Here is a 15,799-nt window from a genome sequence, read left to right as displayed (position 1 = left end):
GCATATGCTCCACTCACCCTGGTCATTTTTGCATTTGGCCCATTCAGGAAAGTAAACACTAACACAGCTTTGAGATTATTCAAAGCAGAAAGCAGCATACCAAGGTTCCTCACTGCAAGGCATCAGCCTTCAAGCACTGGGTACCACTGGGCCAACCTACAGCTCCTGATGGATTGCTTACTGCCAAGTCACTACAGACAGTAATGATCTCACATGCAGCATCATGCAAATTGACCACCAGCTGGAAATGGTTGGCTGTGCATAAGCAAATAATGGCTGCATAAGCAAATAATGGCTGGATCTCCTTAATTTCAATAGGTTGACTCATATACATTCTCTGTTTTTAAGTTGTATTATGTCTCAATATCAATTTGTAAAACAGTATTTTCCCCCATTGGGTGTTGTATGAGAGTGGGAAATTTTATGTTACCGTGGAAGTTTGCAAATATCAACATTCACATATGAATGCCGAGAATCCCTGCCAAATTTTGTGACTACCCGAGAATTCAGAGATGCATTTGTGTCACTGTTCACTTTAGGGGAGACTGCTGCAATGCAGCCAAAACAGAATCACACTCAGATGTGTGAGGTATCAGCACACTTGCAGGGGGACCCCAAGTCTGCAGAAGTGCAAAAGCACTTTTAGAGAGAGGGGAACCAAACAGCCCAAAAACCAAGTAGACTCTGTGGACACAAACTGCTGACTGACTGGATGAGTGAGGGGTAGGGAATGGAATGAAATGGAGTGGCTGGAAACTAGAACAGGAGCACACCCTACTGCAATTGTCACAGAGCATGCCTGTCAGTAACCACAAAGTTTAAAGCTGGAGTTCATTCTTTATTAGCAAAAACACAGTCTCCACTGACTTGCATCAGTGTCATGCCTAATGAGCACAGGAGCTCATTCCTGGTGGATGAAATCATGAAATTGCTGATACTAAAGGTCCCTGCCTCCCCATAGCTGTCTGTCTCCTCCTCTCCAGGGCTTTTTCCAAGCAATGGGAGACTGCACTTGCGTGCAGTCAATCTCTCCTCCACCTTTTTCATGCATCTCCAGGTTCTAGGAAACAGGGGAGAGTGGAGCTTGTTGCAGCAGGAACAGAAGGCGCATGTCACTCTTCACCAGCCTGACTCATCTCTGCCTTTTCCAGTCCCACTCACCAGCTTACGCTTCTGATTCTTGATTTCTGTCTGCTACAGACTCTCCCAGCTCACCAAGCCCTGTTACTTCTTCCACTTCCTACATCTCTTCCCAGTCTTCTCTGTCTGACCACTCATTGTTGTCCCATCACTTCTCCTGGGACTCTAGGCCTTCTTCCCTTGGTGGTTCCCCAGCTGGTTCCTCCCTCCATTCCTCTGCGTCTATGACAACAACATTTTGTTGCAGGCCCTACTTGCTCCTTTTAACAGCAGTCTCAGGTGGTTGAGTTTCAACAGGAACAGAGCCAAAACAGAATCACCAAGACACAAGTGAGAGATATCAAGATGCTCAGGTGAAACCCACCGTATGCAGAAATACCAAACATATTTTAATGGGGGGGGGATCCCAAGCAGGACTGTCAGACTGCAAATATTCTCAAAATTCATGGATGGTGAGACTTCGCACAGGAATAGCAAAGTTACCACATTTCTCAGGCATTCACTGTTAACACGCACGCTTGTATATGCACCTCTCTTAGCTTTTATTGTCTGCTACTACATGCATCCAATGAAATAGGAAATGGCCTGAAAAGACTTGCATCACAATAAATTGTTTAACTTCAAGGTGCCGGAATAATTTTTGCCTCTGAATGAATTCAGCATCAGAGTTATAATTGGGAGTTCCTAGCTCAAGCCAACATGCTGGATTATGACAGAGTTAAAGCATACTTTTGTGTTATAGAGAATGCATCCATTTATTCTACCAAATTTTCTGCCATGGAAGGAAAGCATTGTATAGCATCACAAAATGCTTGTTAACCCTGGAAAGCCAAACAGCAAATGCACTAGACACAGATCATGGGACATGGGATATCAAGCACAAAAGAAAACCTTGGTCAGCATCATGGAGCCCTGTCACCTGGAACCTCTCCTTGCCCCTTCTCTTCACCTGTAACCAGACTGGCGAGATAGTCGTAAATTTGCTTCCAAATATCTTAGCAATGTCATAGCCATGGCTGTTCCACTGGAAAAGGGAGGAGGAAAAGGTATTAGGGCAAAATCCATCACAAACCACCTAGAATTGTATTAAATGCAGGGAAGAGGTCAATGGTCCCAATTTCAGCTCAGAACTTCCATTTCCAGCAGCTAGCCCAATATATTTTGCAGTTTGAGGCAAAGGACAATATGACCTTGTTCCTCACCACCTAGGCCACTTTTATGTACTGGAGAGGCAGTTGTAGTTTAATTAAATACTGACAGCTCCAAAAGTCCTCTGCATTGCACCCAACAATAGTTTAGACGGTTCATTACATGTTTGGCACACACAGATCTGCTCTGCAACAGAGGGGGATGGGGGATAGCCAGGTGGCTTGGAAGAAAGGGCTTGGTGGGAAGGATGCCCCTGTTGCCCACAAGCACCTGTCACCTGAGGCAACTACCCTACTCTGTCTAATGGTAGATCAAGCCCCAAATTTTATTCGAAAGAGAGAGCGGGAAAACCCAAATACTGTATATACACACAAAGCCACAAACCATGCAACAGATACCAGCATTCCTACAACTAGCTGAATCCCAACTTTTTCATTTTCTCAGTACTTACAGGCGTTATGTAGCCCAAAACATCTCCCCCAAAGTGTCGTTCTCGTGCTTTTTTAGCACAGTAGCTTTTGTACTCTAGGATAATATCCTTCGTCTTTAAATCGGTAGAAACCAGGCCACGGTCTTGCACTCTTTTATCTGAATAGTGAGTCTGCCAACAAACCATTATTGTAGATGTAATAACAACTAAAGAAAACATCCATGTTCAGAAGCAGTCTACTCCGAAATACCACTGTAAATATATTCATATTTTATTGCACCCCAGATATGATGGAAGCAGCCAGTCTTGTTTAATGATGCCTGATTCACATGCACAGTACGATGTGGAATGGGGTATGTAAAGGGGTGTGTAGATAAGAGAAACAAACTCAACCATCCCACCCACCTTTGCCCCCTGTCCAGCCCCATGTTAAAACTAGAGTCATATCCACCACCCAATTTACACATGAATCAGGGATACTGTAGTTCAGGGAGTTTGGCTCCAATTCATTTTTGCAATATTCAGTCACCCTATAGGCAAATGTTAACACCACTAGGTCAGAGTACAAAATCCACCAGAGCGTTCAATATGAATCTTTGCAAAAATTCCAAGCAATGAAGCAGCTTCTCCTACCTTTTCCTCCAGAGTTTTTGAGGCAGCTTTTTTGGTATCTGTCTTTGACAACGTAGCATTAGCCACCTGAGAAGCCAGGGCAAACACAACAAGGCTGATTGTGATCCATCTCATGACAGCTTGAGCTAGTCCTGTCACCTCTAATTTCTTTATTGAGAAAGATAAAAAAATAAAAAGGAGTTTGTTGTGAGACGACAACCCTACTTGAGAATAAGAAGAGTCGTTGTTGCCAAAGGAATGTTCTTCAGTGGCAGAGCACATGTATGGCAGGTTCTGTAAATTTAATAAGGATCTCAGTGAAAGGAGGAGGGGAGTCTGCCACAGAGACCCAGTGCCAGTGGACTGGAGACCAGGGATGGGGAAACCTGCGACCCTCCAAATGTTGTTGACCCACTTTACCCCTGAGCCCCCTTTCTCTGCCATTCCCTTTCCCTGGTATTCCCCTCCTTGCCAAATGCATTAAATTAGGTTGGGGGTAGCATATGGCCCTTGATGCACAGGCTCCCCTCTCCTGCTTTAAGGCAACTTTGTATATTCATAACCGAAATGCATTGGCTGCCAGTTCATTTCCGGGCTCAATGTGGCTGGGGGAACTCAGCCAGTTGGGCGGAGTATAAATAATAAAATTATTACTATTAATTATTAAATATTTATTATTAATTATTATTATTATTATTATTATTATTATTATTATTATTATTATTATTAAAGATGCTCAATCTAGTGTCTGAAACCCTAAATGACTTCGGTCCCAAATACATGAAAGAACACCTCCTTCCCTCCCAACTGTTAAGATCAAAGACCACCTCTCCCTATATGAACTGATCCAGACTCTGCAATCATCATTTGAGGGCCTTCTTCATGTGCCCCACCACCACCATGAGAGATCCAGAGGATGCCAATACAAGAATGGGCCATTACTATGGTGGCTTCCCACTTGTGGAATGCTCTCCCCAAGGAGACTTGACTGGCACCTTTGTTTCATATATTTAAAGGTAAAGGTAAAGGTCCCCTGCCCGTACGGGCCAGTCTTGACAGACTCTAGGGTTGTGCGCCCATCTCACTCAAGAGGCCGGGGGCCAGCGCTGTCCGGAGACACTTCCAGGTCACGTGGCCAGCGTGACATCGCTGCTCTGGCGAGCCAGAGCCGCACACGGAAACGCCGTTTACCTTCCCGCTAGTAAGCGGTCCCTATTTATCTACTTGCACCCGGGGGTGCTTTCGAACTGCTAGGTTGGCAGGCGCTGGGACCGAACAACAGGAGCGTACCCTGCCGCGGGGATTCGAACCGCCGACCTTTCGATCGGCAAGCCCTAGGCGCTGAGGCTTTTACCCACAGCGCCACCCGCGTCCCTTCATATATTTAGGCACCAGGAAAAAAACCATTTCTCTTCTCCCAGGCCTTTGATTACCATATTTTTCGCTCTATAAGGCGCACCAGACCACAAGGCGCACGTGAATCTCAGAAGCCAGAACAGCAAGAGGGATCGCTGCGCAGTGAAAGCAGCAATCCCTCTTGCTGTTCTGGCTTCTGGGATAGCTGCGCAGCCTGCATTTGCTCCATAAGACGCACACACATTTCCCCTTACTTTTTAGGAGGGGGAAAGCGAGTCTTATAGAGCAAAAAATACGATAATTAATGGCCTATTAAACTGTTGGGGAGGGGTGATGAAGTTTTTGTTTGTTATTACGGTATTTGTGGGGGGAGGGATTATACTGTAAACCGCCCTGTGTTCTCTGGATGAAGAGTGGCTTAGAAATTTAATTGGTGAAGGGTGGGTAATAAATGTAATAATTATAAATAAAGTAACAACAACAGCTGATAGGGGGAAATTAACATTTGTCATTGTTAGGAAAGAATGTTTGCCTGCAACTCCTACACTACATGGGACACAACTGCAGTTTCTATAGTGTAATATCAAAACAGCCCATCAGAGTGTAATTTTCCTAAATGTACTGTACATGGTGCCTCTAATGCACTCTTTAAGACATATAATTAGTGGTGGTTGCAATGCCCACCCTGCTTCCAAAGTATTTACATTCTAATTTATCCAAAGCAAACTAGGTGAGGCTGGGGTAAATTTATAGAGGCCATTACTCTGGGAATGCCAGGGCCATCCTTAATGTATCCAACATTAGCCTAAGGAGAAAATTTATCTGCTCTTTAGCATATAATACAACTAATAAATAAAACAAGCTTGTTTTAGCTGCAAATTATCCTGTCATGCTTGCTTGCCAAATTCAATAGCTTTAAAGCCTCTTCTCAGAAATTGTGTAGCCCTCCTGGTCACAAATCAATGAAATAATTACATTTGTTACCCTTGAAGGTACCATAAGAGTGTTGGTTTTGCTGCAACAGACTAACCTGACTTTGTTATGGGCATCAGATACTACTCAATGAAGACTTGCAACTGTTAGCTGATTAATCAGTTAATTAAGGCGATTAAATCTGATTGGCAAAAAGGTGCCATCTAGCAAGTCATCAGATGTTTAATTTTTTTAAATAATTTTTTTACCAAAAGTGCTAATATGTCAATTTCAAACACTACTACAAAAAAGACATTATCTCCTTCATGGGAGAGGTGGAAATGCCCTTTCCAATACACCTGCTACACCACATGTGTATTATCTAAAAACAATGGAAGTATTCAGGGAAGGGCTGAAGTTCAGTGATGGAGCATCTGTTTTGCATGCACAGGGTCTCTGGTTCAATCCCCAGCATCTCTAAGTAGGGCAATGAGAAAACTGTCTGAAACCCTGGACAGCTGCTGCCAGTCAGTGTAGACAATATTGGGCTAGTGGAACAATGGCCTGACTAGGCAGAAGACTGCTTCCTACGTTCCTGTGTAACCCCTGGCCTCTACATATGGGGCTGAGAAATACCCTTGTCTGAAAGTCTGTAGACAGTATGAACCTTGATAGACTAAAGAACCACCTTTGTTGGATACAACCCATGAGTTTTAGTTTACTTTAAATATGCATGAAATTGCAAATGAGAAAAGCAAGAATTCTACGGGGGAGGGGCGCATGGGAAGCATAGGGACATAGAAAGCTGTTGTTCATGCACCAGAACTTCCTCTTCCTCCACCTTTGCAGAGAATAGATTGGGGTGAGGGAAGTTTCATTGTGCAAGCGGAGGCCCATGCCCAAACTCGACATGATTAATGTTTATTCCTATTCCATTGCCCACCACAGAAATGCATTCTAGACACCCTACAGATGATGTTCCCCTGCACTTTCAGAATATGTTTTGTAATTGTTACTAATGTACATACACTTCAGTAAACAGATAAACAAGGCATCTGAAAACAGAAGTTTAGGCTGAGAGATAATATTGGGGGCAGACAGGATGAATTTAGTTATTTGACAGTGAACAATCCAAGTAAACAAATTATGCCTGAGAACAAAATCCACGAGGATTTTGCTGAAGGGATTTATTATACATATTCATCTCTCACCTTACCATGAATCACACCCAAGGCAGCTAACAACAATAAATTGGGTCCGGCAGCTCACTGGCAGTTAGTGCAGCAGTGCTCTCAGGACCAGTGAAATACGGTGCCATCAGGCTGCCCCACTCGCCAACCCAGCAGCCGCATTACAAATATTATTCATGAACACTTTTCCGCAGAGACTTTACTCTTACAGTGTAATCCTATGCACGTCTACTAGTTCAATGGGGACTTACTCTCAAATAAGTGTGCATGAGATTGCAGCCTTAATCATGTTGCTTCACTTCAAGTGTCTTTTCCCCTCACAGTTATGTCTACAGGCAAAGTGGGAAACCATATTCCTCTCACTTCACCTACCTTTACATCATGGCTTCTGTGAGGACAAGTTCTGCCTCACTAACTTTTTTGAGTTCTCCGGGTGTGTCAAAAAGCATATGGACAGAGTGAGGGGTGTAAAAAGTAGGGTCTCCTCGAGGATTGATACTGTGACCTGCACTTCTTTAACTTGTTCGTCATTAATGATCTGGACTTAGGGGTAAGCATTCTGGTGGCTTTGTCTGGAAATGCCAAATTGTTCACTGTGTTTAAAACAAAAAGGGATTGCAAGGTGCTCCAAAAGGAGCTCTCCACACTGGGTCAATGGATATTAAAATGGCAAATGCAATTCAATGTATAACTGTGAAGTGATGTGCATTGGAGCAAAAGAGCCAGATTTCTCTCTCTCTCTCTCTCTCTCTCACACACACACACACACACACACAAATATGAGTGTGGGGTCTTGACTGATAATGACTGACAAGGTAAGAGAAATTAGAATCATGGTGGATAGCGATATTAAGATGCTGGCCCAGTGCATGGCAGCTGTGAAAAAGGCAAATTTCATGCTAGGAATCATTAGGAAAGGGATTGAAAATAAAACTGTCAACATAATAATAAAGCCATTATACAAATCTATGGTGCAACTGCACTTGGAATACTTTGTCCTGTTCAGGGCAACCATAATTATCATGGGGTTCTGACAATTCTCCTATGGGTAATCTCCCTCTCCCATAATAGATTGTTCCCCAGGAACAATCCATGAAGCTGCATGATGGAAGTTCAAGGAGAGACAAAAGTACTTCACACAGAGCATGGTTAAACTATGGCATTTGAGCCCACTAGGTATAGTGAAAGATCTCAACAGCTTTAAAACAGGGTTGGACAAATTCCAGAAGGATAAAGCTATCAAGGTGTGATAGCTGTGTGCATTACCTCCAGGACCAGAAGCAGTACAGGTATACCACTGGATACCTGCTGCTGGGAATCACCAAGCGAGTTGCCAGCCTCCCACAGGCATTGGATAGCTGCCCACTCTTAGAACAGATTGTCCAACCAGACAGGCCTTTGGCCTGATCCAGCAATAGGGCTCTGTTTATTTCATTACTTCAGTAATTGTGAGCACAGCTGGCCCAAGACACTTTGGCACCTGAGATGGACTCCCAAATGGCCCCCTGCTCCCCACCATGGAGGATGGGATGAGGGAAGATTTACACCGAGAATGGGAAGAGAGGTGGCAGTCGCTTCATCTGGCCTCAAGGGGCGGGGGGGCTGATTGCCAGTCCCAAGCTGAAGCAGTGGCAGCTGCTACAGACGAGCGAACGTGGCTTGTGAGCTGGGAGTGCATAAGTGGAACTCAACCGACACAAAGCCTATCAGGAAGGGAGAAAAGTGTCGGATGCCGACGAGGGTGCAGAGAGAATAAATGGAGATGAAACGCGACGGGAAGGACACAGGCGTCCGCTGTCCACCCCCGACCCCCCTCCAGTCTTAAATAAGGCGGCCGCCTGCGGAAAGCAAGACGGAATTGCACCCGAATTACAAAGCAGCCCAGCGATCTTCTTTCCCGCCTTTCGCCGCTTTAGCGCAGGAGCCCGAAGCGGCTCGCTCCCCGCCCCGCGCTCGCTTAATCAGAGGCGCGTGACAGCAGCCCCAAAGCTGACTCCAGGGCGAGGGGAAGAGCGCGGGGCGGGCGGGGGGCGCGCAGGCTGCCTCTCGGTCTCCCCTCCCACCTTGTCAGTGACTCGCGCTCGTGCCCTCGTTTTCCCTCTGCAAACCGGATCTGCTTCAACTCGGAAGTGAAAACGGCGGCTCGGGAGCCGCGTGGCGCACGCCTTTTAAAGGAGCCGCCTTGGCTGCCGGAGAGCGCTTCTTCCCTCACAAGGCGAGAAATGAGAGAGGCAGGGGCGCCCTGAGCCCCGCTTGGGGTTGCGGGCGGCAATCTTGTGCGCGCGAAACTCATTGAAACAAGCAGGACTACTCCTGTGTCAGGGAAAGGGAGCATAGAGTTATGCCTCGTGCAGATAATCGCGCGGTCAAACATCGCAATCACAAACTTCCCTTTCTTCCTTGGATATTTAGGACTGCAAGGCAAGGGAGCGCACGAGCCCGTTCCCCTGTTTCCTCGGACGTAAAGTCCAGGTAGAAAACACACACCCGAGAAATATTGAAGCTTTACTGAACCTCTGCTAGGGTACACCAACCTTCTCCAACCTGGCGCCCTCCACATCGTTCTTGGTATTACAACTCACAGCCGGCTGGGGCTGATGGGAGTTGTAGTCGGAAACATCTGGAGGGTGCCAGTTTGGGAAAGGCTGGCGTGGGAAATGCAGATCAGACTCGGTCTAAGGAAGCTCGCTGCGTTCTCAAGCAAGTCTTGCCAATTTCCGCGGGGTTTCCTTCCAAATTAGAGAACATCCCAAAGGCATCTCTTAAAGAGCCATGTTCGAACATGGCGGTTTCTGATCGATTTCCACAAGCGCTATTGGACTTTATTTCCCTGAATCCAAGAATGTTGACCTTTACTCGGAAGTAACTAACGGGGCTTCCTCCCAAGCAAGCAGCGCAGATTTGCTGTCTTGATGGTTATCTGGGTAGATAAATATAAATGGACAGAATTTTCTTCCTTTTAAGAATTGCGTGAGCTTTTTTTCTTTTCTCTCGTTTTGCCTTGCTGTAGTAGTTATTGTGGTGGAGGTTAAAATAAAACTTCACATGCAGAAATTTCATTTGTACACAAGTATTCAAAGGTAGAGTATCCTTGTTTCATAATATGAACATAAACATGGAAGTCCATTATCTCCTTTGCCTGCACCATAAATGCAGATTTCTGCATATATCTTACCCAGGGCTGGGTTTATTCCACACAAGTACAGAAGTGAAACAGAATGTGGTTCCTGAAAATCTCAAGCTTCCTTATTTTCGTTTTAAAGGAGGTTTCTAGCTATTATGTAGCAAACAAAGCTAGACAGTAAATGCCTAAAGAAATCTCAGAAAAGGAGGAGTGGTTGAATCAGATTTTTAACAGGCACAAAGTGGGGGTTTGTGTCCAGTGCAGCTGTGTAGAAGTGAAGTGAATTATACAATAAAATAAAATGATTTGTGCTGAATTTTTAACTTTACATTAGGCTCAGAGTATTCACAGTTCTGATTCATGCTTCATGGCTGGCTGCTTAATTGTTGCAGAAACAATATATTTTGTCAACACTTAGACCAAAATATTTTGTACCTGAGAAAATGCAATGCTTGGCAGTGTTAGATTGCCACTTACTTCCAATAGGACTAATTCTGAGTAGACTGGTTAGAATTGTGCTGTTACCTACTAATAATAATAGTAGTTTTTTAAACTATGGTGTGATACAAGTACAAGAAATCTCCCTTTTTCTAGCAGAGATATCAGATAATGCAGCCTAAGATCTTTCAGCACATTAATCACAGGGCGGGGCATATAATAGTCTGCAAAAGCCCTAAATAAAACCATACAGAGCACGAAGCAAAATTGTCACAGGGTATCTTTGCAACAACTGCCTCCCATTTTCTCCCTCCCACCACTCTGCTATATGTGAATACTTCCTCTTACCCAAACAGCATTGCTGGGACACTCTGTTCCCTGGAATGGTAGGAACAGTTCCTCTCACGCAGGGCCGGCACCCACTCCACTGCAATTGCTGACCAAACACTTTGCCTTGCCGGATCACAGTCCCACCACATAGAGCAGAAGAAGCTACTCTTGCACATACACAGTTCAAGTACAATCCCCAAGGTCTCAATCACTGTAGTCTCCACATCCCTCCAGGACACTAAACCACCAGCACTCAGGTGCTTACTTTCAGTTCACATCTCCTCACCTGTTCAAGGACTTTGTGCTACAGCTGCTGCCTGCTGCTCATTTGTTCTATAGGCTGCTCTCCCACAGATACCAATCTTCTCCCACACTCTGTTCCATGCAGGCCAGGAGAGAGGCCCATCTTGTCACCAGCAAGGTGTGTGGTAGCTTTGAATAAGTAGGAAACATGGGTGTAGCCAGGATTTTTGTTACGAGGGGGCAGGACTTCTGTTTTGGTGGGCAGAACCGATGTGATTGGTCAGTTAAGTATTTCTATTGTTTTACTTGATGGGGGGCAGCTGCCCCCCCCCCGTCTATGCCCATGGTAGGAGAGGAGATATATATATGCAATTTACCCTTCCAGGTGCTCATGTGTGAGAGTTTAAAAATCCCATCCTTGGCAGCAAAATTAGGAATTAGGCTGCCAAGTCTCCTTTGGTACAAGTCCAGCTAACCAAGTAAGCTGGCTTCCCGCTTCTTACCCTGCTAAACAAAGAACAAGGCAACTGAAATACACTCAGAGTCGCAAAGTGATTTCATGCTCTTTATTCAGCTCATAGTGGTGAGGAGGAATGAATGAATGTCCCCTCAAAGTATCTGCTTTATATACATTATTTACACAATGGGCTGCACATGATTGGCTAATTCCGGAATTCTACTGTAAGCCAATCAGGTTGTGGATTCACTTTTATCTGGAGCATGATTGGGTGGTTCCTGCCAACCAGTCATACTGCTGCATTGTTCTAGGACCCATCAGTCTGCTGCCTTTTGGATCCTATTCAACTCAGTACATAACACCCCTCCCCTCTAAGTTCCAGTCCTGCCCGGGAGGTCGCATTCATAGTCCTCAAGGTACACCGGCGGCCTACGTGTGCGTTGCGGCCTGGGGTGTTCCCTGGTCCGGGGTTCAGGTTCTGGCTCGTGTTCCATGGATGCTGGCTGTGATGGGGCTGTTTGGTCTGGTGCAACCGGCTCGCTCAGTCGTGGTTCTGGTTCCGGTGTCCTTTCGGCCTCACGGGTCCTCTCTGTATTTACTGATTCTGCCTCTCCTGCTTGCCCCTGCTGCTCTATGGGCCTCACTGCCCCACTGTTCCCTTGGGACTCCTCTGACCTGTCCTCCTCCTCCTGGTTTTCTCCCGGGAATCGTCGCCGTATCTGGTTGCAGTGGCGGCGCCAGCATTGCCCCCCATCTGTTAGCACCTCGTACAACACGGGGCCAGTGACCCTGGTGACTGTGGCGGGTACCCATGCAGGGCCTGCCCCAAAATTCTTTGCGTACACTGGGTCCTGGGCCTCGAAGGTCCGGGGGTTCCTGCCTTCCCCCACCACTACCTCATCCTGAGCTCTATCGGGGTGAAGGCGGTCCAATCTGATTGCAAGGCGCCGACCCATTAGTAGTTCAGCGGGGCTCCGGCCAGTTGTTGAGCTGGGGGTGCTGTGCTGTGCTAGAAGGAATGTGGCAAGGCGGTACTCCCAATCCCCTTGCGTCATGCGGCGAAGGGTGTCCTTGGTGGTCCGCACCATGCGTTCTGCTTGGCCATTGGTGGCAGGGTGGAATGGCGCCGAACGGATGTGACGGATGGCGTTCTGCGCTGTGAAGGTTTGGAATTCTCCTGACGTAAATGCAGTCCCGTTGTCTGAGACGAGAGTGTCAGGGTTAGCAGTCATACTGCTGCATTGTTCAAGGACCCATCAGACTGCTGCCTTTTGGATCCTATTCAACTCAGTACATAACAGCAACAACTTGTAAAGTAAGTTTAAAAATAAAATGTAATTACTTTATAATGAAGCATTGGTTCACAGCAAAGGCTGCATTCAATGCTGGTCAAAGGAAGAGAGAAAAGAGAGGGACAGGAAGTACTATCTGCTCCTTCCTCTTTAGGCGAGGAGAAATTACATCACACAGAGCCAACTCTACCAACTGTATTTCTATGGTTTGAATATCTGCCTGTCAGCAATACAGCTCTGTGGCATTACTCCCTTCTCATGCTAACTAGCAATAATATGCATTTGTTAGGTTTAGCTGCTAATCTCCCATACTGTGGGGATCACACAAGGTCCCCGGACGTTTAACGGTCTATTGATCACCTGTGCCATCACTGTGCTCGCTTCCCCGCTGCCACCAATCAGTTACTCTCTGGTAAAACACTGAGTCCAGTCAGTTGCTAAAAGTGAACCAAAAAAACATCAAATTTATTTTACAAACATTAACAAGTTTATGGTTTCTCAGATAATATTCCTGTCAGTATCTTAACTTCAGTTTCTTTACCAACCTATACCTTCCTAATACCTTCTGGCTGATTATCTCAACTGTTTGACTGACTCCTCTTAACAAATTCTCTTGCTCTCTCACACCAGACTAGCCCAACCCACAGACTTATCTTCTCTGTCTCTTCTAACTCCAAACTGTCTTCTCAACTCTAACTCTAACTCTAACTCACTCAAAAACCCCTCTGTGCTTAAACCTTATACACAGTTAACTCTGCCCCCTGGGTTCCCATTGGTTAGTCATTTTACAATTAGTTAACCCTTTCCCTATGAACCCAGTATGATGTCACACACATAGGAGGGCAAACACCACACATACCATGTTCAGGATGCTGCTGGTTGTTCCTCTTTGAGGCTGCCAACCTACTTGCTCTTGTATCCTTGCTAGCTTCTTGATAGACAGACAGCTTATGCATACAAGAGGTGATGGGATTCTTCACATAGAGCTGGAGCTTGTTCTTCTGCTGTCCATTGGGCAGTTGTCCAAGGCACAGGCGCCCTGCTGGTGTGATAAGTTGGGAACCTTATGTGTTTTGTTTCCCATTCCCTCTTTTAATATTTCCACCCCATACGCTGGCCTGATTTTGCTGCCTGTGTTGTATCTTAAGTGGTAAGCGCCAGTATATATTTAGGGATCCCTTTGTCTCCTTTTAGCTAGCCTCAGCGTGGAACTCTAAGGATGGCAGGGTACTTGATGCTATCATGGTTCACAGCCTGTAAGCACCTTCACTCTTACTTTACTCAGGTTCCCTGTACTGCAAGGGGTGTTGAACCTATAGCCCACCAGATATTGTCTGCCTCTGACACCCATCAGCCCCTGCCAGCATAGCCAATGACCAGGGATTATGAGAACTGTGGTCCAAAAACATCTGGAGGGCCACAGGTTCAACACCATTGGTGCAATGGTTACCAAGATTGTTGAGATACATGAAGATATCCACCCTTGAGATAAATTCTTCTCTTGCAGGGAAAGTGCATGTTCCTGGCATTCAAAAAGCAACCATAGCCCTGTTCAGTGGAGAGAGGGCATAGCCCATGTATACCAGCCAATGTTCCTGTGCATGCTGTCCACATGTGCTCTACTTCCAACCTTCTTGGGTTCAGTGGGGTGGTCTGAAGGTGAATCTTAAGGACATTTGGGAACATGTGCTTACAAGCTGCCCTGCAAGAGGCAACACTGAGATTGATGAAGACTGACAACCAGTGCTACCTCCCTGGACTGGATGCAAGTAAGAAGGTGGAGGCTGACAGAATGATTTTGGTGGGGCAGTGCCCCATTTGTCCTAAAGGACCAACCTCCACTGGACTTCTGTCTATGTTCATCTATGGGATAATGCATGCGATAATACAGCTTGCCAGGGGAGAAAAGTAGAGAGGATGTGCGGAATTATGCATTTCCATGTTCTAGATCATGTACACCTTATTCCTCAGAAGCATTTGCATTTCCCTCATTCTTTACGGTCTCTGTGCTTCTCCTCTTTAGTCCTGAAGAACAGAACCTAAAATTAAAACAAATAAACCCACCTGTAGACATCATTGTCCCCTTTTTCAGCAAAATTGTTTTGCCTTCAGCAAGGCTTTTCCCTCCTGCATTCCCTCACTGGCCAGTCTCTCTTCATTAGGCAAGTTGTATCAGCAGCACATCACAGTGCTTAGTCTTCACAACTAGTATCAGCATGAGAATACAGAGGCCAGTCTGCTTTCATCAGGTGGGCTGCATCAGCAGAAGGTCACAATGGCCAGTCTTCAGGCCAGCAATGTCATTATGAGATCACAATGGTCAGTCTTCAGGCCGGCAACATCATCACTGAGGACACAGTGGCCAGTCTGCCAGGCTCCCCTCAGGTGGGTAGCATCAGCACAAGGTCCTAACAGCCAGTCTCTTTTCTTCAGACATAAGAACGCTGTGGTCCCTGAAGCAAGCACCCATAGTAACAACATGTGGAAATGTTACTCTCACATTCACACATTGTGGTTGGCAAAAACAAACAAACAAACAAACAAACAAACAAACAAACAGATTGGCACAGTTTCTTTGTCAATTAAGTGGGTATATACATGAGCATGTGGGCACAGTTTCTTTCTCTTACCAATATGATCAACCACAGTCTGTAGAGCACAATAGCTACCAGTTTCTCAAATTGAAATGGACAGCTGAGTGTGGATGTAGCAGTTTGAGAGCCAGTGTGGTGTAGTGGTTAAGAGCGGTAGTCTTGTAATCTGGTGTCTCCGCTCCTCCACATGCAGCTGCTGGGTGACCTTGGGCTAGTCACACTTCTCTGAAGTCTCTCAGCCCCACTCACCTCACAGAGTGTTTGTTGTGGGGAAGGGAGAGAAAGGAGAATGTAAGCCGCTTTGAGACTCCCTAGGGTAGTGGTAAAGCGGGATATCAAATCCAAACTCTTCTTTGTAGGACCCTATGCTCCTCTAGACATTGCTCAACTCCAACTCCCATCATCCCTGACAGCAGGGCTGGAGCTCATGGGAGCTAGAGTCCCAATAACATCTGGACAATCACAGATTCCACCACCCCTGAGATTATAGAAAGCAAAGGGTTGAACAGCACCTGGAGGCAGAGGCAGAAAG

At 45.9% G+C, this 15,799-nt stretch overlaps 1 protein-coding gene across 5 annotated transcripts in view; it reads right to left on the bottom strand.

The window, feature by feature from the left end:
• CHID1 (chitinase domain containing 1) overlaps positions 1–14,871 on the bottom strand; it is a 106,399-nt gene extending 91,528 nt beyond the window's left edge. For 2 of the 5 annotated variants that reach the window (XM_053394579.1, XM_053394589.1), the window contains exons 1-5: positions 14,738–14,871; positions 13,533–13,715; positions 3,353–3,499; positions 2,741–2,890; positions 2,032–2,164 (exon numbers count right to left, since the gene is read on the bottom strand). In XM_053394579.1, the coding sequence (XP_053250554.1) occupies positions 2,032–2,164; positions 2,741–2,890; positions 3,353–3,499; positions 13,533–13,535 (433 nt within the window). In that variant the 5' untranslated portion in view covers positions 13,536–13,715; positions 14,738–14,871. The other 3 variants (XM_053394562.1, XM_053394551.1, XM_053394571.1) reach the window with 3 other exon arrangements.
• Between the last annotated feature and the right edge of the window lie 928 nt (positions 14,872–15,799).

Source organism: Podarcis raffonei, chromosome 1, assembly GCF_027172205.1.
Source record: "Podarcis raffonei isolate rPodRaf1 chromosome 1, rPodRaf1.pri, whole genome shotgun sequence".
NCBI lineage: Eukaryota > Metazoa > Chordata > Lepidosauria > Squamata > Lacertidae > Podarcis > Podarcis raffonei.
The sequence above is the reverse complement of the archived record's forward strand: the minus strand, read 5'-3'. Positions and strand labels throughout refer to the sequence as shown.